Source organism: Pan paniscus, chromosome 9 (assembly GCF_029289425.2).
Source record: "Pan paniscus chromosome 9, NHGRI_mPanPan1-v2.0_pri, whole genome shotgun sequence".
Taxonomy (NCBI): domain Eukaryota; kingdom Metazoa; phylum Chordata; class Mammalia; order Primates; family Hominidae; genus Pan; species Pan paniscus.
This window is the reverse complement of record NC_073258.2, coordinates 16,439,588-16,464,916: the sequence shown is the minus strand read 5'-3', so window position 1 is coordinate 16,464,916 and position 25,329 is coordinate 16,439,588. Positions and strand designations below refer to the sequence as shown.

The 25,329-nt window shown below is 41.0% G+C and overlaps 1 protein-coding gene across 1 annotated transcript in view; it reads right to left on the bottom strand.

Annotated features, from left to right (window-relative positions):
• The window catches only part of SPON1 (spondin 1), a 305,161-nt gene that overhangs the window by 181,721 nt on the left and 98,111 nt on the right, over window positions 1-25,329 (bottom strand). Inside the window, exons 4-5 of the mRNA XM_034932200.3 lie at window positions 10,236-10,309; window positions 5,637-5,759 (exon numbers count right to left, since the gene is read on the bottom strand). Coding sequence (XP_034788091.3) covers window positions 5,637-5,759; window positions 10,236-10,309 — 197 coding nt within the window. The remainder of the gene's footprint in view (window positions 1-5,636; window positions 5,760-10,235; window positions 10,310-25,329) is intronic.

Genomic DNA, 25,329 nt, shown 5'->3' with positions numbered 1-25,329 from the left:
TTCATATGGAACTAAAAAAGAGCCCGTATAGCCAAGACAATCCTAAGCAAAAAGAACAAAGCTGGAGGCATCATGCTACCTGACTTCAAACTATACTACAAGCCTACAGTAACCAAAGCAGCATGGTACTGGTACCAAAACAGATATATAGATCAATGGAACAGAACAGAGGCCTCAGAAATAACACCACACATCTACAACCCTCTAATCTTTGTCAAATCTGACAAAAACAAGCAGTGGGGAAAGGATTCTCTATTTAATAAATGGTGCTGGGAAAACTGCCTAGCCATATGCATAAAACAGAAACTGGACCACTTCCTTATATCTTATACAAAAGTTAACTCAAGATGGATTATTAAAGACTTAAATGTAAAACCTAAAAGCATAAAAACCCTAGAAGAAAATCTAGGCAATATCATTCAGGACATAAGCATGGGCAAAGACTTCATGACTACACCACCAAAAGCAATTGCAACAAAAGCCAGAATTGACAAATGGGATCTTACAAAACTAAAGAGCTTCATCACAGCAAAAGAAACCAGCATCACAACGAACAGGCAACCTACAGAGTGGGAGAAAATTTTTGCAATCTATCCATCTGACAAAGGGCTAATATCCAGAATCTACAAAGAACTCAGTCAAATTTACAAGAAAAAAACAACCCCATCAAAAAGTGGGTGAAGGATATGAACAGACATTTCTCAAAAGAAGACATTTATGTGGCCAACAAACATATGAAAAAAAGCTCATCATCACTGGTCATTAGGGAAATGCAAATCAAAACCACAATGAGATACCATCTCACGCCAGTTAGAATGGTGATCATTAAAAAGCCAGGAAACAACAGGTGCTGGAGAGGATGTGGAGAAATAGGAATGCTTTCACACTGTTGGTGGGAGTGTAAATTAGTTCAACCATTGTGGAACACAGTGTGGCGATTCCTCAAGGATCTAGAACCAGAAATACCATTCGACCTAGCGATCCCATTACTGGGTATATACCCAAAGGATTATAAATCATGCTACTATAAAGACACATGCATATTTATGTTTATTGCAGCACTGTTTACAACAGCAAAGACTTGGAACCAACCCAAATGCCCATCAGTGATAGACTGGATAAAGAAAATGCATCACATATACACCATGGAATACTATGCAGCCATAAAAAAGAATGAGTTCATGTCCTTTGCAGGGACATGGATGAAGCTGGAAACCATCATCCTCAACAAACTAACACAGGAACAGAAAACCAAACACAGCATGTTCTCACTCGTAAGTGGGAGTTGAACAATGAGAACACATGGACACAGGGAGGGGAACATCACACACCTGGTCCTGTCAGGGAGTGCAGGGCAAGGGGAGGGAGAGCATTAGGACAAATAACCTAATGCACATGGGACGTAAAACCTAGATGATGGGTTGATAGGTGCGACAAAACCACCATGGCACATGTATACCTATGTAACAAACCTGCACATTCTGCACACATATCCCAGAACTTAAAGTTAAAAAAAAAAAGAATGTCCTTGAAAAAACAATAAAAATGATTAATTTCATTAGATCTCTGCCTTTGAGTAAACATATTTTTATTTTTTCTGTGTGACTAATTGGGAACTATGCAGAAGCACTTCTGCTATATACTGAAGTACTGTGATTGTCTTGAATAAAAGCACTTATGTGACTCTTTGAGGTGCAAGCTGGACTAGCCGCTTTTTATGTTCATAAAACATCATTTTCACTTGAAAGGACAAATGACAGACAAATTATGGTTATTCAGACTTGGGAATTTGGCCTACATTTTCTAAAAAATAAAGTGATCCTGTCACTTCAAGGAAAACAACTGACAGTATTTGTTGCCAATGATAAAATTCAAGCTTTCAAGCAAAACCCAGAATTTTAGAAAACTTGTGCTCATTACTATGAACTTGATAGCTTTCCAATATTAAATACTTTTCTGATGAGATTGGTAGTGATATTAATGGATATGGCTTTTCATATTGTTTAATGAACTGTGTCAACACTTGGACAATCTGCATAACTCAGTAAACCAATATTTTCCAAATGATCAACGTAAGATGTTACAAAACCATGCATTTGTAAAAGATCCATTCAAAGTAGAAGGTAAAGCAATGACTTTTAATGTAAGAGTACAAATTCATTGATATAGTTTCATATTCCACATTGTAATTAACCTTTAAAAAAACAATTTGCAGAGTTCTGGTGTAGGATCAAAGATTATCCATAATTATCAGAAAAGGTTATTAAAATACTCTTCCCTTTTCCAATTACATAGCCATATGAGACAGAATTTTCTCCACATACTTCAACCAAAAAATAGATTTTTTGAACCTATTTGAATCTATTTTGAATCTAAGTTGAATGCAGAAGCAAAGGCAAATGGGAATCCAGGTGTATTCTGTTAAGCCAGATAGAAAAGACAGTTGCAAAAACGTAAAACATTGATCCTCTTTTCACATTTCTTTTGTTTTGAATATAGGTATTTTCATAAAATATGTTCTTTATATTAACCTGGAACAAGTTTATTATTTTTAATTTACTAGGTTTATTTTAAAAATAAATAATATTTTTCAATTTCTCTGTTTTAGTTTTTGATACATGGAAGATTGATGGCTATAACCCATATAAACCACTTATGTTGGGATCCTCAAAGATTTTTTAAGCATACAAAAGGGGTCCTGAGATTTAAAAGCTTAAGAACCACTGTCCTAAGATCACTGTAGAGAAAGCAGTGTTTTGGATGACTAATAAAGGACAGGGGGGCTTGGCAATTGTCAATTTGCACTATTGTGGGAAGCTTCTCTGGGCTTGATGATAGAGAATGGTTATCAAGACAGTATCATCTTTACAGCGGCAAAAAGAAATTCATCTATTACTTAAGACTGATAGAAATAACTTTTGAGAACATTAAATTTTCAAGATCCTGATTAGATCCTCCCCATGTCCTTTTAAACGGCTCCAGTCTCCCTGAGTGTTCACTCCTTTTCCTCCATGGAAGGTTTGACTCACACTCTCCTCCATACTGCCCATCATAATTAGCTGAAGGCTAGACATCTGCCTCCCAGGTCATAATGAGTGTGACTCTGAGTTCAACAATCAGTACACGGTGCTTGGGAAGACAACAGGCACTAAGAATCAAAGATAAGCACGTCATCACGTTTGTCCTGGAGGACTTCTTGGTCTAGTGGGAAAGAAAGACTTTTAAAAAAATAACTACAGTATGCTATGTTAAGTGCTATTCTGTACAAGTGACCAAATTTTTCCAACCAAAAATTAGGACACAATCTGACAACTGTCTATGAGACATCATGTCAGAAACGGAACAATCCTAGAAGATCTGGAACACACGTCTGCTATATTTACTAAGAAACTCAACAACTCCACAGAAACTCTGTATAGATTTGTACTTGATTTGGCCCAAAGACCCAGAAACAATTTTTTTTTTCACCTCCTCCCTAAATTCTGGGAAATGACAGTGGCAGAATAGGAAAGGTCAAGAAGCTTCTTAGGATCACAAAAGATGAGTAACGGGCCCCTAACATTTTATTTCCTCTGGTTAGTGGATAGGAGAGGCTGGAGGAAATTTTTCCATCATGCTTGTTCCAAATGTTTTCTTTCCCCCAGGCAGAGAGTCCAAGTTTCTTCACACAGGTCTCCCACACAGCTGATGCAGATCAGGCTGAATCTCAGAGTCAGAAGAATGAACTAGAAAGAGGCTTCTAAGATCCCAAGCCTTGATTGCATGTGGGTAACATTAAACAATAGAGCTCTTGATTTGTCAACAAATGTCGAAGTCCCCTCTGGGTGGGCTGCGTGGGGATCATGGAGGTTCTGATCTGGTCTGAGTCTTCTTAAGTCCAATCATGTGCCCTTTTCTCCCCCTTTCCTTTGGGACCTGAGCCAAATCCCTCTTTTTAATCTCTCTCTCCCATTCCTACTGTTCTTCCTGAACTGCGGTAACTCCAAAGTAAAATGCACAAGAACAAAACAGACAATGAACAGAAAAAAACAGGCTCAGTGCCACACATGGACATCCTGCCACCCACAGAGAGAATGGGCAACACGCAACCCAAACAAAAGGCAGGCATAGGAGCCTGAAAAACCCCTTTGGATCTTGGATCCATTACTTACATCTCAATGTGGGCAAATCATGACATCTCTCTCCTCCCCAGTAAATGTATCCACAAAAACACATTACTTTGAGAATTAAACACTATAACATATGTAGAAATGCTTGGTTCACAGTAAGTCCACTTTTCTTATAGTCTTCACCTCTTTCTGCATGACTATTTGGTTAGTGTCTGTCTCTCCACTAGCCGCTGAGTGGCTTGAGAATATGGGGTACATCTTTTTTTTGTTCAGTATTATAACTCTAGAGCTGAGCACAGTGCCTGGCACATGTTAGGCGTTTGTTGAGACAATTATATGATAAAGTGGAATTAGTAGGATCTACTTAAAAAATAGTAAGTTTGGGGTCTCCTGACAACTCTCATGGCTTTGTATTGGCTATCTTGATAACAATGTTATGAAAAGATTTTTTTTTTTTTTTTTTGAGTCAGTGTCTTGCTCTGCTGCCCAGGCTGGAGTGTAGTGGTGTGGTCATGGCTCACTGCAGCCTTGAACTCCTGGGCTTAAGATCCTCCTGCCTTAGCCTCCTGAGTAGCTAGGACTACAGGCAAGACTACAGGACTACAGGCATGTGCCACCATGCCCAGCTAATTTTAGAATTTTGCTATGTTGCCTACGCAGGTCTCTAACTCCTGGCCTCAAAGGATCCTCCCACATCAGCCTCCCAAAGCACTGGGAGTACAGGCTTGAGCCACCATGCTTGGCCCCTCATGAAGGGATTTCAAGGTGGCATCTGAAGTCAGTAAAAAAAAGGCATGCTGACTAATTACTAACACCTATGATAGCAGAGTATTTGTTGACCTTGACCTATAGAGTCAAGAGCAGGTCCCTTTTGCCGCTATTTCCAGCAGGTCTGTCATGGAATTCATGGACAGGGTCATTGCAGGGGGATTGAGGTTACCAAATGCCTCACTTGAATATAAGCAGCATGACTTCGGGAATATTTTTAAAAATCACAGATAAGAAAGCACAATGCTGGGGCTGGGCACAGTGGCTCACACCTGTAATCCCAGTACTTCGGGAGGCCAAGGTGGGTGGAGCACCTGAGGTCAGGTGTTCAAGACTAGCCCGGGCAACATGGCAAAACCCCATCTCTACTAAAAATACAAAAATTAGCTGGGCATGGTGGCCCATACCTGTAATCCCAGCTACTCAGGAGGCTGAGGCAGGAGAACTGCTTGAACCCGGGAGGCGGAGGTTGCAGTGAGCCGAGATTGTGCCACTGCACTCCAGCCTCGGCAACAGAGTGAGACTCCATCTCAAAAAAAAAAAAAGAAAAAAAATAGCACAATGCTATGCAAAGAAGCTGAAAGCATACCCATATAATGTCTGCCTGTATTGATTAATATACATACTTGGATTGTGCATTTCATGAATCAGCCAATACTAGGGAGCAGATCTGACATGCTGCAGCTAGTGTGCCCTATAACCAGACAGAACTTTGACAATGTGCTTTTCCCCAAACCACAGAGTAGCCACTCTACTCACGAGGGTAATCCTTTGGGTGTGTCTTCTCGGACCAATTCCCATAAAATGTGAGTCTGTACTTGGCAGTTCCGCAGGCACAGCAGTCTAAGATGGGTTTGTCAGTCACCCCATCAAATGTGGAATCTGAAACAGTCAGAAAAGTCACCAAGTTAGAAAGTAAATGTGGGTTGTATATAAGGTGGTGCTATCATGGTCTCATTTTATCCTTAACCCTTAGGAAAAGAAGATGCAGCTTTCATTAGTTAATAAGACTTAGAGCCAGATCAGTACTTGGGCAATAAAGGATTTTGTATGCCTCTAAGTATGGTAATATTTTGAAAAAAAAAAAAGAGAGCTTTTTCCCTAATAAATTGAGAAGATCTGTGGGAGCAATAACCCATAGGCTATTCGAGAATATTTAAGATGGGGGCTATGTTGAAAAATCAGGGGTAAAATTCACTCAGTCATCCTTTCCGGATCCTGGTCTCCTTCCCCACCCCTCCCACAACAGGATTTCTCTAACAAATTTTAAGAGGAATACACATGTGTGCTTTCTCTAGGAAATATTCTCTGGGACCAAAATGACAGGACCAGAAGGAATGACTTTGAAGCAGAGCAGTGAAAATAAATGGAGAGAGATAAAGAATTACTGAAGGGAGAAAAAAAAGAGGCATGCATATATAATCACGTCACTTCTTATCACGCTTTCAGAGACTTCACTGGGAGGAGTAGGGGGTGGAAATGTGTTCATAAGCTCAGGTTTACTGTACTTCTGGGTATAGAAGTAGCCAGGAAAAACTTAAGATTCCCTCTCGGCCCTCATTTTTAGCTGTGAATAGCTGATAAGTGGGGAAAGAGAGATTACATGAATAAATTCAGTATTTCCGATTGTCAGACCCACATCTCTAGCTGCACGTTGTTGCTTTTAGTCTGTTCTGCTTCCTGCAAGATGAAAACAATGACTACAGATGTAACTTGCTTCAGTTGCTTTTTTTCACTTCCTCTAGTAGTATTAACATAAATTTTTTTCTTTGCAGTTGGACATTTATTCTTAAATATTATACAAAGAGTAGTGGCAAAGAATGTTAAAATCATTGTGAGTGTTATGAAGAGCATTTTACAAGACTTCCTTTTGGAATTTACTGGGTTGATTTGGTTTAAATATATAAAATCCATGATGGATAGAAGTGAATTCTAGGTTCTAGGGTAGAGACGAAAGGATGAGACATCATAATAATAACTACAAAATACTGAGTCCTTTTATTTGCTGATTTCTTTCCATATATTGTCTCATTTAATCCTAACAATGCTAGGAGGTAAGTACTTTTGCTATCCCCATTTTACGGGTCAGTAAATTGAAGCAGATTAGGTAACCTGTTCAAGGTCACAGGGTTAGTGAACAGGGCAGGCAGAACTGGAGGCCAGGTCTTTTTGGGTCCAGGACTCATACCCTTAATCTCTGCACTACATTACTCCAGGAAAGACCTCATCTGGATAGGTCTGCATAGATAGCAAAGAGAGAAAACTTTTTTATTGTTTCTGTATTGCTTTTTCCAATGAAGAAAGATGCACTAAAAAAAAAACTGCCTCCCTACATAGCTCTAGGATTTCTAAATCAGAGATACATGCTGAGGTTTCAATTGTAGCTACTAGGGGCTATTAAATGAGGCAGCAATAGTCTCTACAAAAACCAAAAGAAGGCCAACTGGTAGCTTTGCCTTATCAAAAGGGCTTTCGGATATAGGTGGTAAACTTAAAGATATTTCTGAGGGTTCAAAGGAATGCATAATAAACCTTTTGGATTTTCAAAGGAAAATAAGCTTCCATTTGAAAAATACATTTTTTAGCTCCCATTTGAAAAATAAATTTTTCAGTTTGAAAATAAAAACAGACATACTGTTTTCCTACTAAGGAAAAGCCTATTGAAAATGAATCAGGCTTTCAAAGGGCAGTGATAAGAATCGTCCACTTACTCCTCTTCTAACCACAGCAGGGTCTGCCAACCATGGGTAATTTCAGGCTATGGAGCATCTCCAGAGCTGCCCTCTCTCCCCATTTCTACTCGAAATCCACTGACTTCCTTTGCAACTCTCTTCCTGTATTCTTTGTTCCTCTTCCCTTTTTCTTCCTTTTCTCATTATCCTGTTTCTGTTGACATTTTTCTCTTTTTTCTGCGTTTCCCTTCATTTTTCCTTTTTTTTTTTTGTCTCTTTCATTTAATTGCTTGTGACATGGTATTAAAGTATGTGTATGCAGGGCCGGGCACGGTAGCTCATGCCTGTAATTCCACCACTTTAGGAGGCAGAGATGAGCGGAACACTTGAGGTCAGGAGTTCGAGACCAGCCTGGCCAACATGGCAAATCTCTATTTAGATCTTACTTGTGAGACAGAGATCTTTTCATATTTAGTAGAGATGAAACCCCATCTCTACTAAAAATACAAAAATGGGCATGGTGGTGTGTTCCTGTAATCCCAACTACTCGGGAGGCTGAGGCAGGAGAATCGCCTGAACCCGGGAGGTGGAGGTTGCAGTGAGCCGAGATGGTGCCACTGCATTCCAGCCTGGGTGACAGAGTGAAACTCTGTCTCAAAAAAACTAACAAAATAAAAAATAAAGTATGTGTATGCATATGTTTGTTATAGGTCACTTTTTTGAATGTTTTGTTTCTCTGTTCTTAATTGGAAGTAACCTATTGTTTATCTTGCTTTTTAAAAGTGTTGGTTGCCTTTGCTTTTCATCTGTGCAGCTCTAGGTCTTCTCCCCAGGCACTGTGGTGTGGTTTTGTCAGTTTGACTGTCGGAGGACAGCCTTATTTTCAGGAGCTGAGGGTTCTTAGGAGATACTTCACTGACACCCTCATGTACTGACATCAATCATTAACTAATGTGCACTTCCCAAAGTCTCAATCCTGATGTTATGTGAAGACTTGTCTAAGGCATTTACAAGAGGTGTCTTGGAAATGTGTGATCCAAAACACCCACAAGTCCACCACAGCACCTGGATCTCATCACATGAAGATACAGCAGGGATGGGATTGTCATTGAGGAACCAAGAGCTTAATAAGTGGAGATGCTCCCTGTTTAGAGAAAGGCTGAGTGAACTTGCAGGCAGTTGAACACAAAAAAGAAAAGCCTCAGAAGACACGTGTGGTGGTGTCCATGTGGAAGCTGGCCAGGGTTCTCTGGACTGCAGATTCCAGCTCTCCAGCCCCTCTGGGAGGTACGATCCTAATGCAAGGTATCCAACTCTCTCTCTCCTTTGCTATTGCCATGTTCTCTAAACAATTCCAAACAGGGGACCTAGTTTCTGCTCAGCTCATCTACAGGAGGACAATGCATTGATCTGTCAAAGGCAATAAGAACTACTGAACTGGGAAGAAGTTGCTTTGCTAGAAAGCAATGGTTAAGGGCATTGGCTCCTGACTTCAAATCCAGCCTTCCACCATGAGTATATGATGCTAAGAAAGCTATTTAAATTTTTTGTGTCAGGCCCCTCATCCATAAAATAAAAATATAATAATAATCTTTACCATATAGGGCTGCTGTGCAGATTATAAAATTAATGCATATGAAGTGCTTAAAATAGTTATTGGCACGTAGCAAAGCACCCCAAACATATTACCTATTATTATTGTTTTCCCCGAAGACCTTTATCAACCTTTCTTTTTCTTAGTAGCTTATACTTTGCTATAGTTGGAGAGGATTATTTCTTCTCAAAACACTAATTGCTCTAAATGCAAATAAAAATTCTGCAAAATTAAATAGAAATGAGATTGTTATGCTGTATAAATATAGAACATTTTTTATTTTTATGTAGTTATCCAATAACTTTTAAAAACATTCCGATGTTTAAGGTCAATTTTTTTTGCAGTAGATTAATGAATAAGCTTTCAGATATAGATAACAAGAGCTATCTATTCTATAGACAGCATTTACTATGTGTCAAGGAGGTACTGTACTATTTTATCTATTTAAGTCACATGGCTAGAAGGGGCAGAGGCAGATCCGAACCTGGGCCTGATCTAAACTCAGGTCTCTGCTTTATCCCCCGAGTCTAGTTAGCCTCCATGAGCTTTGTTACAATACCTTCAACCTAAGGAGAGGAGGTTGATAAGTTTGCAAATCTAAGGACTAGATCCTTGAATGTGGTGATATCACAAGGTCAACACCCCCTTGGCATCCCCATCCCCTGCTGGTCTTCTCTGGAGAAAATCCTCCCATATTGTCTGGGTGCCACACAAGATCTTGCTGGTGATTTTTTTCCAAAGAACCATTACAGACTTTTTAAAGGTACACAATTGTGCATTCCTTAATTAAGTCCTGTGAATTATTCCAAGGAACCTCTTCAGAATAATCACTGTTTCACAAAAATAAGAAGACGACACCAATATAAGGTACATTATCTTCTACCCAGGGAATCAAGCTGAGTAATTAGAGCTTAAGGCGGATCCAATTATCCACAGCACACAGCCAGATTAAAAATCGGAGCTACGTGAGGAAGCAGAACCCAGAGGAACTCACGAAGCCCAGCGGCCTTAATTCTTGCAGCAGGAGGATAGTGCAGGAGGAGCTGCCTTCCATGTCTCTGCCCCTCCCCCTCCCCACCCACAGGGTCTTACCTTGTTCACAAAGTTTCTTGGTCAGAGAGCCCTCATCTTGAAAATAAATAATGCGTTTTTGTACAATGCTGGCCCTGTGGAGAAAGAAGACCCAAGCACAGTGGTGAGGAGGGCAGGAAGGCAGGTTTGGGAGATCAGTCAGACATAGTCCCTGCTTGGCTTTGTGGCTTTGAGTGAGTCACCCCAACTGTCTGTGTCTTCATGAGAAAATTAACATAACAGCAATACCTGCTTTATGGGGTTGTGGTGAGAACTAAGTCAGAAAATGTATGTCAAGAGATTAACACATACCTAGAAACCACTCCACTCAATATTAGTTACTAAATTGTTTTTGGTGGTAAGGTTATTGTGAAGGTAAGAAAGTGAACTAACAGTATTTTAATAACTTTTCTCAATGGTTTATTTTACTCTACTTTTCATGTTAAACTATTGAGGCCATTTATAGATCAGCCAAATTCAAATCACAGAAGCATGTCAGATCCTCTTTGTGAAGGGGAAAAAGGAATTTAAAAATATATTTTGATTTGTTCTGAAAATGTCATTCTATATCTTTCCTGAAAGTCTAGACAAAACTGTCTCCTACATTCTGAACAAAGACAACTTCAGCTGTTATATCTCCCTCTTAAACATGTCAAATGCAGGATCTTAGAATTTGGAAAAAATATTTTGAGGCTGAAAAATGACTTACTTTTGGCCAGCACATATTTTCGCTTTAATTTGGGATTGCACAGACATGCTTCTTTTATTTTAACCCACTCTGTTGTTGATTTTCAGCTGGCCTTGAAGGGGTTGGATACTGAAACCCAGAGTTTCAGTAATTTGAAAGTTTACAACATTTAGAACTGAGACAATGCGAAAGGATCTTGGACCACTTCTACTGATTTTCTTCAGCAATGCTACTCAGTCAAAAGGTAATTTTCACTTCCATTCACCCTGTTTAACAGATATAGGGATTCCTTGACTGTATTATAGCTGACCACACTGAAGGAGTATTAGAGTCACATGATCTGCATGTGTCACATGATCCCAGACCCAGGAATGGGGCCAAGTGTGCATGGATCCACAGAGCACAGAGGCAATCTTCCTGATGGTCTGGGCCTAGGCCAGGATGACTTTCCAAAGAAATATCTACTCTACATCTAGTCTTGCACAAAATAATACAATTCTGACCATCCTACAGATGTCTTTTACAGTCATTCCTTACCCAAGAGAGACAAGATGTTGAAATAAATGAATGAAATATGCTTCCTGTCTACGCAAAGCTACTTTGATCATTCTTTTGACTATGAAGCAAAAGAAAGTTTCCTCAGGCCAAGAGAATAACAGTCTTCACCCCAAAGCCAAATAACAAAGCCTTCTGTTAGTCAGATCATCCCATCATCTCCAACAGTGCTTTTCAGAGTGTTTTCCACTCTGTGCCTCCAGGACCCCTGTGGAGGGGAAGGGGCAGGCTTAGTGGGAAGTATCCCAGGCCCCGCATTCCTGCTTCAGCCAAAGGCTCCATCCTAATTTCAACCACAACAGCCTCCTCCCCCATTTGTCTTCCCATTATATTTACTGGTGTATTTTCAACAAATAGTTGGGGGTCTGCTTAGGGGCCTGAGGGTGGTTCCAGGACACTGTCATAAACAAGCCAGATGGGGCCACACTACCCATTCTCAAAGTTTACAGCATATTGGGAGAAAGTATCAAATAACCAAACCTCCAGCTGATCATTTAACACAACCTTGATTAAAGGTTACAAGGAAGTCCACGGAGTGCAGGAGAGCATAGAATAGGGCATCGTAACCATGCTGGGAAAGGCTCCCCTGAAAAAAGGTGGCAGAGCTGAGGTTTCAAAGAGCAAACTAGGAGCTAATTAGGCAAGTGGAAGGGAGGAGACGGAGAGAGGGCATCCCTTATAAAGTTCTTCAGGAGGGGAGGGACATGGGCTCATGGGAGGACCTACGAGTGGTAAGTCAGGGAGGTAGTACAGATTATACAAGCCTAATCTGAAAATCTAAAATCTGAAATGCTCCAAAATCCAAAACTTTTTGGGTGCTGACATGACACTACAGTGGAAAATTCCACGTCTGACCTCATGTATCAGGTCACAGTTAAAACATTTATTGGCAGCACATAAATTTAGGGTTAGGAATGATGGTGATGCCAAACAACCACAAACTGTCCACATGGCAGGCTGTGGTGGTAATACCTTTGCTTTCTGATGGCTCAATGTTTGTGTAAAACACAAACTTGTTTTAGGCACAAAATTATTAAGAATAATGTATAACATTAATCTCAGGCCATATATATAAGGGTCTATTCATGTATATGTTTGAAACGTGCATGAGTTTTGTGTTTAGACTTGGGTCCCATCCCAAGATACCTCATTGTGTATATGCAAATATTCCAAAATCTGAAAAAAAAAAATCACAAATCTAAAACATTTCTGGTCCCAGTCATTTTGGATAAGGAATACTCGACCTGTATGAGATGAGCTGGGAAGATGGGTAGGGCCACATTACCCAGAGCCTGCAGGGAGATGGCATTTCACTCCAAGTTTAATGAGATATCTTTGAAGAGTGTGCCCAAAGGACTAAGATGATCAGATCTGCTCTTTTAAAAGAGCACTCAGGATGTAGTAAAAACCAGTTGGTGTGTGGCTGCAGTGGACAGAGCTCCAATGCAAATCAAGTTTTGTTTCCATAAAGCTCTCTTGCTAAAAACATTTAAAAATCAGTCATCTACAGGATAAAATACAAACTTATAATATTCAAGGGTCTTTATAATTTTCCCCAAACATGTCCTGGCTTCAGCTGTCATCACTTTGTGCCAAGCTTTCTGGGTTGCAGACTTTCGATGTTTATTCTTGTGTGAACACCTCTTCAACTTGACCAGGCCTCTGCCTGTGCTGCCTCCTCTCCCAGAATCACCCATGCCTGCCTTTGCTTGCCTCTGTAATAAATACTCTGAATCTTCTTCCTCCTACTGTAAATAGGGGGACAATGGCAAAGCCTATCATTTAAAAGCATGATAGTGCAAAGAAAAGTAATTGCCCTCAAATTTTTGAAATATAGGATTGTAAAAATTTTGGGGGACTAGAGATGAAAAACATGTATTTCCTATACGATGTCTCAGCTTCCTCAATATTCTATAAAGTCTAAGGCAACCCATTTCCTCTTTTTAATAATTGTTGTCATTTCTGAGCCCTTACTATGTGCTAGTCTGCACTAAGGAGGCACTTAATATACATTATTACCTTATATAACTTATGCTTTATATATGACAGGTCCTCAAATTCTTCACCCAAAACCCGTGGTCTGGAATATGTTTTGGAATTCAGAAACTTTTAGATATCAGAAAGTTAAGATTGTACATACACCACTAATACCTCTATAATCAAACACATCAATATTCTGCACTAAAATGTTCGATTATGGGGCCAGGTGCTGTGGCTCACACCAGTAATCCCAGCACTTTGGGAGGCTGAAATAGATGGATCACTTGAGGTCAGGAGTTTGCGACCAGCCTGGCCAACATGCTAAAACCTCATCTCTACCAAAAATACAAAAATTAGCCGGGCGAGGTGGCCCATGCTGCTTGGGAGACTGAGGCAGGAGAATCGCTTGAACCCAGGAGGTGGAGGTTGCAGTGAGCTGAGATTGCACCACTGAACTCCAGCCTGGATGACAGAGGGAGATTCCGTCTCAAAAAAAAAGGTTAGATTATGTATGAATTTCATTTATCCTCCCTAAGAGTTCTGTTGTTACCTATTCACTTTTCAGTCTCCTGTGCTAGATTCCAAGATTCGTACCTAATTCCTCCAAATGTTAGTATCATTCTGCTACCAATGTTCTAGGAGAAGGAACAGGGTTTGGGGACAGGAGAGAATCTGAGGCTAATGTGGCTTAGGTTGTGATGGTGGGCAGTCTAGTGGGTCGTTAGACATAGGGCATTGTAACTCTGGAAAGCTGGGAGGGGATGGGAGTGTGGACATGGGAGTTGCTGGCCTAGGTAAGAGTCAAAGGATTTGGAGTGGCTGATGTCACCCAGGGAAAGTGTGCAGAGTTGAGAGTGAGAGTCAAACTGAGCCCAGAACCCTGAGGAAGACCAACATTCACCTACAGAGATGCTAGTGGAGACCAAGACTTTGGTACACTTGGTTGCGGAAGTTTCTATTTATTCCTCATTTGGTCAACTCCTGAGAGAATGTTATATTCTGAGAAAATGCATTTTGAGTCTATTCCCATCAAAACTATAAAACTCAGCTGAGGTTTATAAATCATATTATCGTTCAGAAAAATAATAGCTTTACAAGATGAGAAAGCTGTTAGTAAGAACTCCCTTAGCATTTCAAAATGACAAATTTCTCCCATACTGTGTTGCAATTTGGCAGTACTGTTGCATAGCATTTATATACTGAATGCTCTCTTATCATAACAGAGCATGTTAAGGAAATCTAAATTAAATTCCTCAGTATGTTATCTTCTCAAACTTTAGAATATTGAGGTTCTAAATAACTCACTAATCATTTCAAAAGTTTTCTTTTCAACCTGAAGTGAACATTTCCAAAAATGCCATCCTGAATCTCTTAGGTGCTCAGCCCTTTTCTGTTTGGAGGGTTTATTCATTTACCACTCTTTTTCCTGAGGGAATCTGCCTGTTGGGGTGAAGTTAGAGTTTGTGAAGTTGTGGGTTTGCTGTCTAGTGCTAAAAGGGGCTGGGGTCCCTGCTCCCGGGAGACAGAGATCTCAGAAACTGAAGTACTTGGGAGAAATCAGGTCATGAAATGACTTAAAAAATATACCTGGATCCTCAGGGAATGTGTCACAGCCATATAGAGACAATTCATGTAAGTTCCTACTGTGGTGTGTTGCACACGGTAAATATCCAGTATGTGGTGGTCATTATCATTGCTGCTGTTAAGTCACCAGCCCCTAACAAAAAGTACCTGGCACGTAATAAGTACTTAATAAACAGTAGTTGTTTTTATGATTGATGTCAGGTCTGTTTCTTTGCTTGTGGAAGGAGGAGTGAGAGTATTACCTTAGTCAGCTGCTTCAGACAGAGACAATAAATTGCCAAAATGAAGGTTGGGTTTGTGGTCTCTAGACTATTTTTGCCAGCCTTCTTCCCAATTCCAGTAAAATCCTTATTACTGAATATTTCTTGAAATACTTTATAAAATTTCTGTATGATCTCAGTAATGTTTTCCATAGAGTTGGTCCAGTTTATAACCAGCAATGTTTATTCCCATCTACCAATGAAAAAATTAACTGTGGGATGACCCAGGAATCAAATATTGAAGTCACTGCAATGATAATATCAGATGCTGAGGCTATCTCCCTTATTTTACTTCACAAGGATGCCAAGGGCTAACTGAACGATGGCCGCATATTTATCCAAAGGCTGTGTACATGCCAGGATGCACACTCACCAATCTTGTATATGGCTTTAGGTGGGTCTCAAGAAATGGAGGTATGTTCAAGAGTTAACAAGTATCCAGGAAGCCCAGGACAGTGTGCCCATGGGAGAAGAAAAGTGAAAACTTATCTGCAGGACTCTATCTACAAGACTCCATGACTGTTAAAGGGTAAGGCTGCAGTCTCTGCTTGGGGTCACAAAGCTATAGATTCAGAGGTCATCTACCATAACTGCAAAAAAGCAATTCCAGTAGCTGAAATGAGATTATTCCTGATTAATTATCACTCACACAAAAACATATGCTGAACACTCATTTTGTGCCAGGCACTATGTTAGGAGCTGAAACTTCAAAGAGGAATAAGAAACGATGCCTTCCAGTAAGGAGCTCCTATGCTAGTGGGTGAAAAGAGATAAACAGAAAAAGGAAACTGGAAATCAATGTGGAACATGATAATGGAGGAGCCATGGGAGGCAGAGGTGAAGTGACTAACTTCACAATGGCAAGGCTTCAAGAGGAGGAGATTATGGCGGCTCTGAAGGTCAGAACTGAGAGAGGGGCATGGGAAATAGAGACTCTATGAGACACATGGTAGGAAAATTCATCAGGACTTATATTGGATCTAAGGCAGAAAGAGAAAGTTAAGCATAAGATATTTTATTTATTTATTGTTTATTTAACAGTTAAGCACCTTCCTATGTGCTTCACAAATATTAACTCATTTAATCCCCCCAACCAAGAGGTAGGCATTACTATCATCCCTATTTTACAGATGAGAAAACTGAGATAGAGGGAGGTAAGAGAACTGACTCCTAGGTATGAACACGAATGGCTAGAGGGAGACATAGTAATGCTAGGATTGACACAAAAGACAGAGGGATTAGAAAGAAATATATTTTTATTTTTAAAATTTTTATTGAGATATTGTAGATTCATATATGGTTGTAAAAAAGAATACAAAGTGATTGTACTCTGCCTGGTTTCTCCCAATGGTGACACTTTGCAAAACTTAAGTATAATTGTACAACCATGATATTGACATTGATACAATTCACTGGGCTTGAGTCTGGGTACAAAATGGTGCAATAAGGTTAGATGAAAGCTAGATCATGCCATTCTAAAGAAACTCTGGCACTCTCTATGATGGAACATACCCGAATGACTCTCACAATACAAATCTGGTAGAATCCCAATCAAACAATCATCTACAAGTGCTACAACTCAGCGGAGGGTGGCCATTTCTGGCTGGAGTGAGGTGGAGATAGAGGTGGAGTTGGGGAAAGTGTTGGTAGAAATGAAGTTGACCAGGTGTAACTTCTTGGAAAAATGGCACAGGAGTTGGACTTGGAGTCCAAGACTAAGTTTTTAAAACCAGGGACGGGAACTTTGCAGTAGAGCTGCACACCTAAAAGAGACCCTTGGCAGGCCCACAATCTGTGGCCCTTGGAAACAACGTTCTCTGCTCTGAGCAGACATCTCGACCTGAATCAGAGGTATCAGCTCCACACGGTGCTGCACACCCATGTGCAGCTTTGATTATTACCAGAATTTGGGTAAGAGGTCGGTTAGGCTCTTAACAAGACTACAACCCATTCCCAAACTTGTATGGTCATTGGATTTCTCAAGCTCTCAATTCGCATTGCACAAAGTTACACTACAAAGCCCTGGTTCTGATTTTAATAAAAACTAAAGGAAAGCTAGTTTTAGTGCTCAGTTTATTTCCTCTTCAATAGTTAAACTGACCTAGGGATAACAAGGTTACCATGATCCCATCTTCTCTCATATTGTTCAACTTCATCATATACCTTGTCAATACCATTACTCTAGCAGTTTACAACTTACCCTTCTCCCCAGATCCAATGGAAAACTAATGATGAATTGATTTTCATATAAGAGATATAAAAAGAAAAGAATAAAACTGGATTGTGTTTTAAAAGAACTACTTTAGATGTGAGAGGTATTAAAACCAGACAGACATTCATTTACTCATAAGTTTGTCTGACAGAGTAAGTGCCACAAAGCTGTGTTAGGACTTAGAGATACAAAGATGAATAAGCTATTGTTTGTGTGATACCAAATAGTTGCCCACCTGACAGGAGAGTGACGCAATCTGTTGAATCAGAACACTGCACAGCAAGTCCTGGCGTCTACCCAGCATCCATTCCCTCCATCTTCCCCACTTGCAGAGCTGTCATTTTGTTTGGGGTAATATCAGACATGCCAGTCATGATAGTCCTGTTCCTGCTTTCCCAGCCTTCCTTGCTGCTGGTGGTAGGACATGTGACCCACATGTGGCCTCAGTAACATAACGGGAAGTTTGCAAGATGGAAGAGACTAAGTCTGTAAAACCAGGGACAGGAACTTTGCAGTAGAGCTGCACACCTAAAAGAGATCCTTCTGAGGAAGTTTTGCTTCCCAGGTAAGAAAAACAAATGACCCACCATGGACTTTCCCTTACAAACACAATGTGTGGAACAAGGCAAGCCATTTTGCTACCATGAAGAAAGGCCAAGAAGAATCACAAAGACACTGGCCCTGACATCATTTAGCTGCTGAAAGAATACCAGCAGTCACTTACCCTGGGGCTTCTTGTGGTATGGGAAAAATAAACCTCTATTTGTTGAAGCCATCATCAGCCAACTTTTGTAATGAATGCTGCTCTTAAATGTGTGCCTAACTGATGGAAAGAGGCATGGTGGGATATAGGGAGGGCAGTTCAGAGGAAAGGAGGAGTCGGGCTCTGTCTAGTCCCATATGTAGGCCACAGGGTTGCACCACTGGGGAGCTGTTGGAGGTCTTTTATTGTTGTTTTGTTTTTTTTGAGGCAGAGTCTCACTGTCTCACCCAGGCTGGAATGCAGTGGCATGAACACAGCTTACTGCAGCCTCAACCTCTTGGACTCAAGTGATCCTCCTGGCTCAGCTTCCTGAGTAGCTGGGACAACTGGTGCCTGCCACTATGCTTGGCTGCTTTTTACATTTTTTTTTGGTAGAGATGGGGTCTTGCTATGCTGTCCAGGCTGGTCTCGAATTCCTGGCAAGTGATCCGCTTGCCTAGGCCCCTCAAAGTGCTGGGATTACAGGTGTGAGCTATTGCTCCCAGACTGAAGGTTTTTGGTGGGAGTGAGGGGCAGGGATGCCCTTCATCAGAAGAGACTGAGAAGAGGGAGAAGAGGGACAGCTGTGGACAAGGCCTTATAAGAAGGCCTTGGATTTGGGAACCAGAGGGTCCCTGTGCTGGGTCAGGCCTTCAAGTTTACACCCCAGAGATGTGGCTGTAAAAGAAAGGTGGGGTGGGGGTTGTGAGTAGGAGTTTGACAGGAAAACACAAGCAAGGGAAATACTTTTTTTCTCTCTGGAGGAAGCTTTCACATGCCTGTAAGGTGAAGCTCAGGAAAGAGCGGAAATCCTTAGGGGTACCTGCTGGATCACCGGCTGGAAATTTGTCAGCTGTTGGAAAACTCTTCAACTCATATGAATGAAATAAATAGGCTGCAGGAGGTAGTCCCGGTTGTGGAAGCTCTGACAGGCAGGCAATTCTAGATAGTTAACAGGACTATTTCTCATTTTCTATAATTGTTTTAAACCAAACTATCAATTTTTTTTCCAGCGTCTTTTGACCCTTAATGGTTTTCTTCCTCTGGTTGAAATTATCCATGGTATTTCTTAACCTAGCAAAGAGATATTTGTCTAATCCCTGAGCCTGGGGTGAAGGCAGTATCTCACATACATCATTAAGCCAAAAAATCTTTTCTCTTAATAACACATGAACAAGGGGTTTGATGTTACTGAAAAATTACTTTTATTTTTCAGTTTGATGTTACTAAAAAATTACTTTTATTTTTCAATCAGCCTTAGCACATTACTTAGCATTTTGCAATTGATTAGTGGTACCTGGGGTATTACTAGTCAAGGGACAACTGGCAGGCTGTCTCTATGACATTGTTTAGCCGGTGACTATTAATGCCTCTTACAGTTCACTTGCTATTCGGTGACCTACCTGGCTCTCCCTGCCAACCTCTTCACATCTATAAACACTTCCTTAAACTCAGAGCCCCTTGAGTCCAGGGACTGTGTCTTATTCATCATTGCATTCCTAGGACCTAACAGAGGATCTGGCCAAGGCTTATCAAACCTGGAGTTCTTAACATAGGGTTTGCAGACAGGTTTTAGGATGATGAAATTTTGTTTGATGTGCACAAGTGCATTTTTCTGAGTCAGAATTCATAGCTTTCATCTGCTTCTCAAAGGGGTTCCTGACCCCACAAAGCTTAAGAATCACCATTAGGTCTGAAATATATGACAGTAGATATGCAGAAGGGCATGAATGTCATTCCATTTAATAAAATATTCCAACTAAGATATACACTTTTTTCCTAAAGATTAAGGTCAAATTTTTATTCCAAGCACCCAAGACCTTCAACTGCTTTCTCTCCAGACTATGCTCTGATCCAAAATAGAACCTGTCTCAGCTGGAAAACAAGAAATAGAAAGTGAAGTGTTGCTCTTGGGTTTCTCCGGTGTTCTGTGCTGAGTCCTTGCTGCTCCGTGGCTGGGCGTGGGTGTAATCATATAATCGCCCCAGCCTCTAAGGAAGAGGAAATGCTGCCACATTGCAAGCTCCCTCTTGGCTGGGTTCATGCAAGTCATTACTCTCTGCAGTTCGTCCCACTTTGCCTTGGCTTCAGCCTCCTCCCGCTTCTGTGGGTTCCTGCAAACTAGGGCTGACTGCAAGAGCACTGTCCTCTCAGGTGTAAGGAAACAATCCAGGTGACAGAGCAACGTCCTTGAGGGCGGGCCACCTGCCTTCTTTCTGTTTCCTCTCACTCAGGTTTTCTGCTGTGGAAATGGGGGCATCCTGTAGAGTAGTAGAACTGGCTGTTGGGAGATGCTTGCTCTTTAGGTGGGGTTGGAGGTGTGGGAGGGGGGTCACTGTTCTCAGCTAGGACCTCATAGACCATGATTGGTTCCAGAGGATCTTTGAACCCCTGAAAAAATTGTATGGAAAGTATATGCAAAATTGTAAGCATGTGCATTGCTTTGGGGAGAGATTCTATAAGAGCAGCTGTCTAAAGTAGAAGCCATGATTTTCATGCCTGCTAGTACCCACCTGACTCCCCTCTACCTCACCCTAAGGAAGGACACACACAGAAGATTAAGTGAAGGATTTTCTGGTTAATTACTGCAGTAACCTCCTAATGGTCTCCTGTCCTTGCCAACCCATCCCATTTACCTACGCTCTGCCAGGGGACTGATCATCACCTCTTCATTATCACTTTCTTTCACACATTGTTAGCAACGATGGCACCACATCCTAATTATCCCACCCCCAACCTCTACCACACCCCAGCACAGGGTGTGGCACACAGTAGGTCCTCTCTAAACAAAGGCTCCTCTCTCGCTTACAGGTTATAGTCCGAAGTCTTGGCTAAACATCCACAATCCTGAACACTGGGATGCAAGCCACCTTTCAGGTCTGATACCCCCCTCCCCAAGTACCTGAATTCAGCTTTACTGTGTGGATGTGTGTCACATGTCTCCTCCTCACTTCTACCCTCCTCTCTGCCTCTTCAGATCCCAATCATCTGTCACCATCTCACTTCCTCCTCAGAGCTGCATTAACCAGGACCATCAGAAGTGACCTGTCCCTCCACCAGACTTCTAGAACACAGTTTGTTGTTACTGTTCATTTGGCATTCAGGCATTGGGTACTCTTGATGTTTGCTTGAACTTTATTTAATATCTTGTATTATCCTTTGATTTATTGCATGTTTATATTTTGCATTTCTGCCTGAATTCCAAGCTTTTTGAGGGTAGGAACCTTGTTATTCCCTGGTGGACCCTCTAACATTTGGCACTGAGCTTTCCTACAGGAAACATTGCAGGTGTGCTGATGTGATACATTTTCAATACACTGACTTTCCCCATAATTCAACTCTTTTCTATTCAACACATAATTTTGAGTGTCTGCCATATGTCCACAATCTGGCAAGAAGCACAAACTCCTCTGTATTAGCAGTGCCACCCAGAGTGCTGTGTGATCAGCAAACAGTGACTGGTCTGAATCATGAAACATTTCCCACTGCATAAAGGCTGTTTATGCCTTCTGTGTTTTGACCGAGCTAGGCAGTTTGGCTGATGGCAACCATTGTTCTCAAAAGGAACCACAGAGGCTGAACTCAAAATCCCTTCACAATGTTGGGAATCAGCAGGATGATGGTATGTCCAGCAGCAGGAGGTGAAACCAAGCACAGAGCTTTCTTATAAAAAAAGACACTTGCTGACTGCACAACGCATTCGACTTCGCTCATCCATTGAGTTGCCCCATGTTTCTTCTTTTCAATGTCTGTGCCCCTCTTGTAGCATCTGACCTCATCCTTATGTGGCATAAGCTCATCAGACGTAAGCCACAGTCATCTTGGACCCTCACAGAGTTCTGGGGCAACAGCATGAGACCATATGTAAGCTACAAAATCTGGACATGATCTGTCCTGTTTCCTAATCTTTCTCACAGAAATATTTTCAGCTACAAGAAAGGAAGGAAGAAAGGAAGAGTGGGAGAAGGGAAGAAAAAAGGAAGGGAGGAAGGGAGGGAAGGAAGGAAACCAAGAACTCTAGTTTTCTTAGTGAATAATGTGGAAAAGAAATTAATGTGATCCCATTTTAATGCAGAGCAGAATGTAAATGATGAATTTTTTTTTTTTTTTAATGGTAAACCACTCATGTTTATGTTGGGAGACTTGGGAATCATTCTGGAGCTTCTGTGTGAAACAAGGTACTGCAAATTGTTTTCAAGTTGGCAAGGAATAAATTAAAACCCAATGCATAAGTAAAAATCTATATCCTAAGGTTGACAATGTAACATGTACATTTCCATGTTGCACATCTGGGAGACATGAGGGAGTTGAACTTCAGAGAATGTGTCCCTTGAAAACACTTAAAACCTTTACAAAGTAGGATAGGTAGAAGTCACCGAGGAGAGAGGAAAAAAAGAGGGAAGGAGGGGGAAGTCTCTATCTCCTCATCTCTGTAAGGGAACAAGAGCAAAACCAGGTAGTTGCCACCTCCATGGTGCAGCACAACAGACCTCCCTGGAGCTGGACCCTCGCAGTGTGGTGGGCCCAAACTTTTTCCAGGGTCTTTGTCCTGGTCACTGCTTTGTTTGTAAATGGATGAGTCTGGGCCATGAGATTAAGATGTACATTTCCCTAGCTTTCTGGATATCTCCATGTGAAGGATGTTTCTATTACAAAGTGAGATGCATTTCAAGAAAGTCGACTAGCAGAATTCTTATCCTCGGAGGATATTTGGCAACAATCTTTCGGTAATAACATTTTGCACTGTATTTAATGCCTCTCCATCCAAAGGCATCAATATGTACAGTGTTTCTCTGGGCTGACATGGTCTTGAAAATTTACAATTCACTCTCCTGCCAATTTGGATTCTTCTCTGTTCAAGCTCCCCTAGAGATGACCAGAAGTCCCTCATGGCCAGAGGTCAAATGCCACTGATTGGCCCAGTTTGCGATGCTATTGTACTGGTTGTCAGTAGAAAAGGTAGTAAATCCTGGCCTTCCATGTGTCTAGTACCCTTCTTAGGAAATGTAAACCAGTTTCTTGATCCATAAATGTTTATGATTCATGTAACATGCTTTGGAGAAACCGATTAACTGCAATTGATTACACCAGGGATCAATGCCTGAGCCAAAGTCATCCATATTAGACTTGAGGGATGCTGGCCATTTTGGGGTTGCCTTCCTGCTGACCCTGCCCAGTAAGGGTTCTGAATATTGAATGATGTGAACCGGCCTGCTTGAATTCTGTCTTTTGGGAAAAATAAGTGTCAGTCAAATTAAGGGAAGATGAGTCACTTACACAGGTGTAGGTCCGGAGCAATGGACAATTGTCTAGAGCACTTTTCTCCTAGAGCTGTGGTATATCCCACTGTGACCCAGTACTACCAAGGCTGATGTGACGATGTAACTAGCCAAGCTCTCCCACATCCCATGTATTTGTGCAATAAACTTCCAGCACTGATGGTCAACTTGTGTGTGATTAAGACCACATGCAAGCCTGCAGTTAGCAACATTGCCATTTGCATCTGTTGGGCTCTTGTTGCAGTAGTTAGGCCTCATCAGCATAAAAATGAAGTTGTTTTGATTTGATGCTGTCTGTCTATCAGAAAACTGTTATTAGGAAAATCGCATTAATTAGTGACAGCTGAGGAGAGTACCAGCTTTTGGAGCTGCAGCTGCAAATGTCTGCAATCTGACTGTTGACTAAATAGCCTCCAAGTGTATTTAATCACGTTAATTTTGTTTTCCTCTATTTGTATTACTGTTTAGGCCTGGTAGTTAATCTACATTAAATAGTCTGATACCATTAGCACACTTTAAAGAATAACAGCAGCAATCCTATTCCTCCATGATTTACTGGAAGTGATATATTGTTTGGCTTAATGCTAATATTTTAATTTTATGCAGGAAAATGGAGAATTAATTAAGAGTAATTTAAAAGCTTGACCTATTAACTGAAATATTTGATTAAGCTGAAAATCTAATTTTACAACCAATGATGGATAACAGAATTAGATGACTGGATAGATGGATGGATGGATAATTGGATAGAATGATAGATACATAGAATGACAGATAGATGATAGTTGTGTACATTCACACACACGTAAGGACTTGAACCTTCTACATTCTAATTCTTACCAGCTTATTACTTGTTCTTATAATCACCATGAAATCAGCGTGCTAAAGACATGGTACAATAGAAAGACCTCTGTAGTCAGGCAGATAAAATTTTATTCTGGATCTAGCTGTTTTGTGTGTAGGTGAATTTCTTCCCTGAGCATCAGTTTTCTGTCCCACAAATTGAGGTTAATATCTACTTTATAGGGCTCCTGTGTGCATTAATGAACTACGTTGGTGTAGAAAGTGCCTAGCATGAGATAGGAGCTTGAAAAATTTTATCTTTCCTTCTTCCTTCTCCTTTAAACCTTGTGTTACTATTTATTATAACTTCTCATATTTATGCCTTTTTTACCAAACTAGAGAATGAATGAAACCCTTATAAGGTAGAGACTCACTCTTGTTCACCGTTGTATCTACCCACAGTGCATGGCACAGTAACTGGGACCTACCGGATGTTGGTACCAATGGATCAGTGTTGGCCCACATGCCTTGGTTTTATCACCAACCAGTATGACAGTGATAACTAGCATCTACTGAGTGCTTGTGATGTGCTAGGCACTCTGTAGTAGACATTTTATTTAGTTCCAGGGTTTGCAGCCCTGTTTGCTCGTTAGAATCATTTGGGTGCCCTAATTCCACCCCAGACAGATGAGATCAGAATTTCCAGAGGTGGGGCCAAAGGACAGGTAAGTTTTAAAAGCTGCTCAGGTGATTCCAATATGCAGCCAGGGCCAAGAATCCCTGGTTATCTTGTTTAATTCTCCTGCCTATGAGATAGGTAGTACTCCTTTTGCAAATAAATGAAGCTGAGGTATAGAGGGATCAAGTACCTTGCTCAAGTTCAGCTGTTATGAGGTAGTCCAGGATTAGGAGCCCAACAACTTTGACTCCACAACCCATACCCTTCTCCACTGGGCTCTCCTGCCTTCCATTTGTCAAGGAAATTCCCAGCTAAAACTACTGGGTATTAGATAGTATGTAGGTATCCTTGGT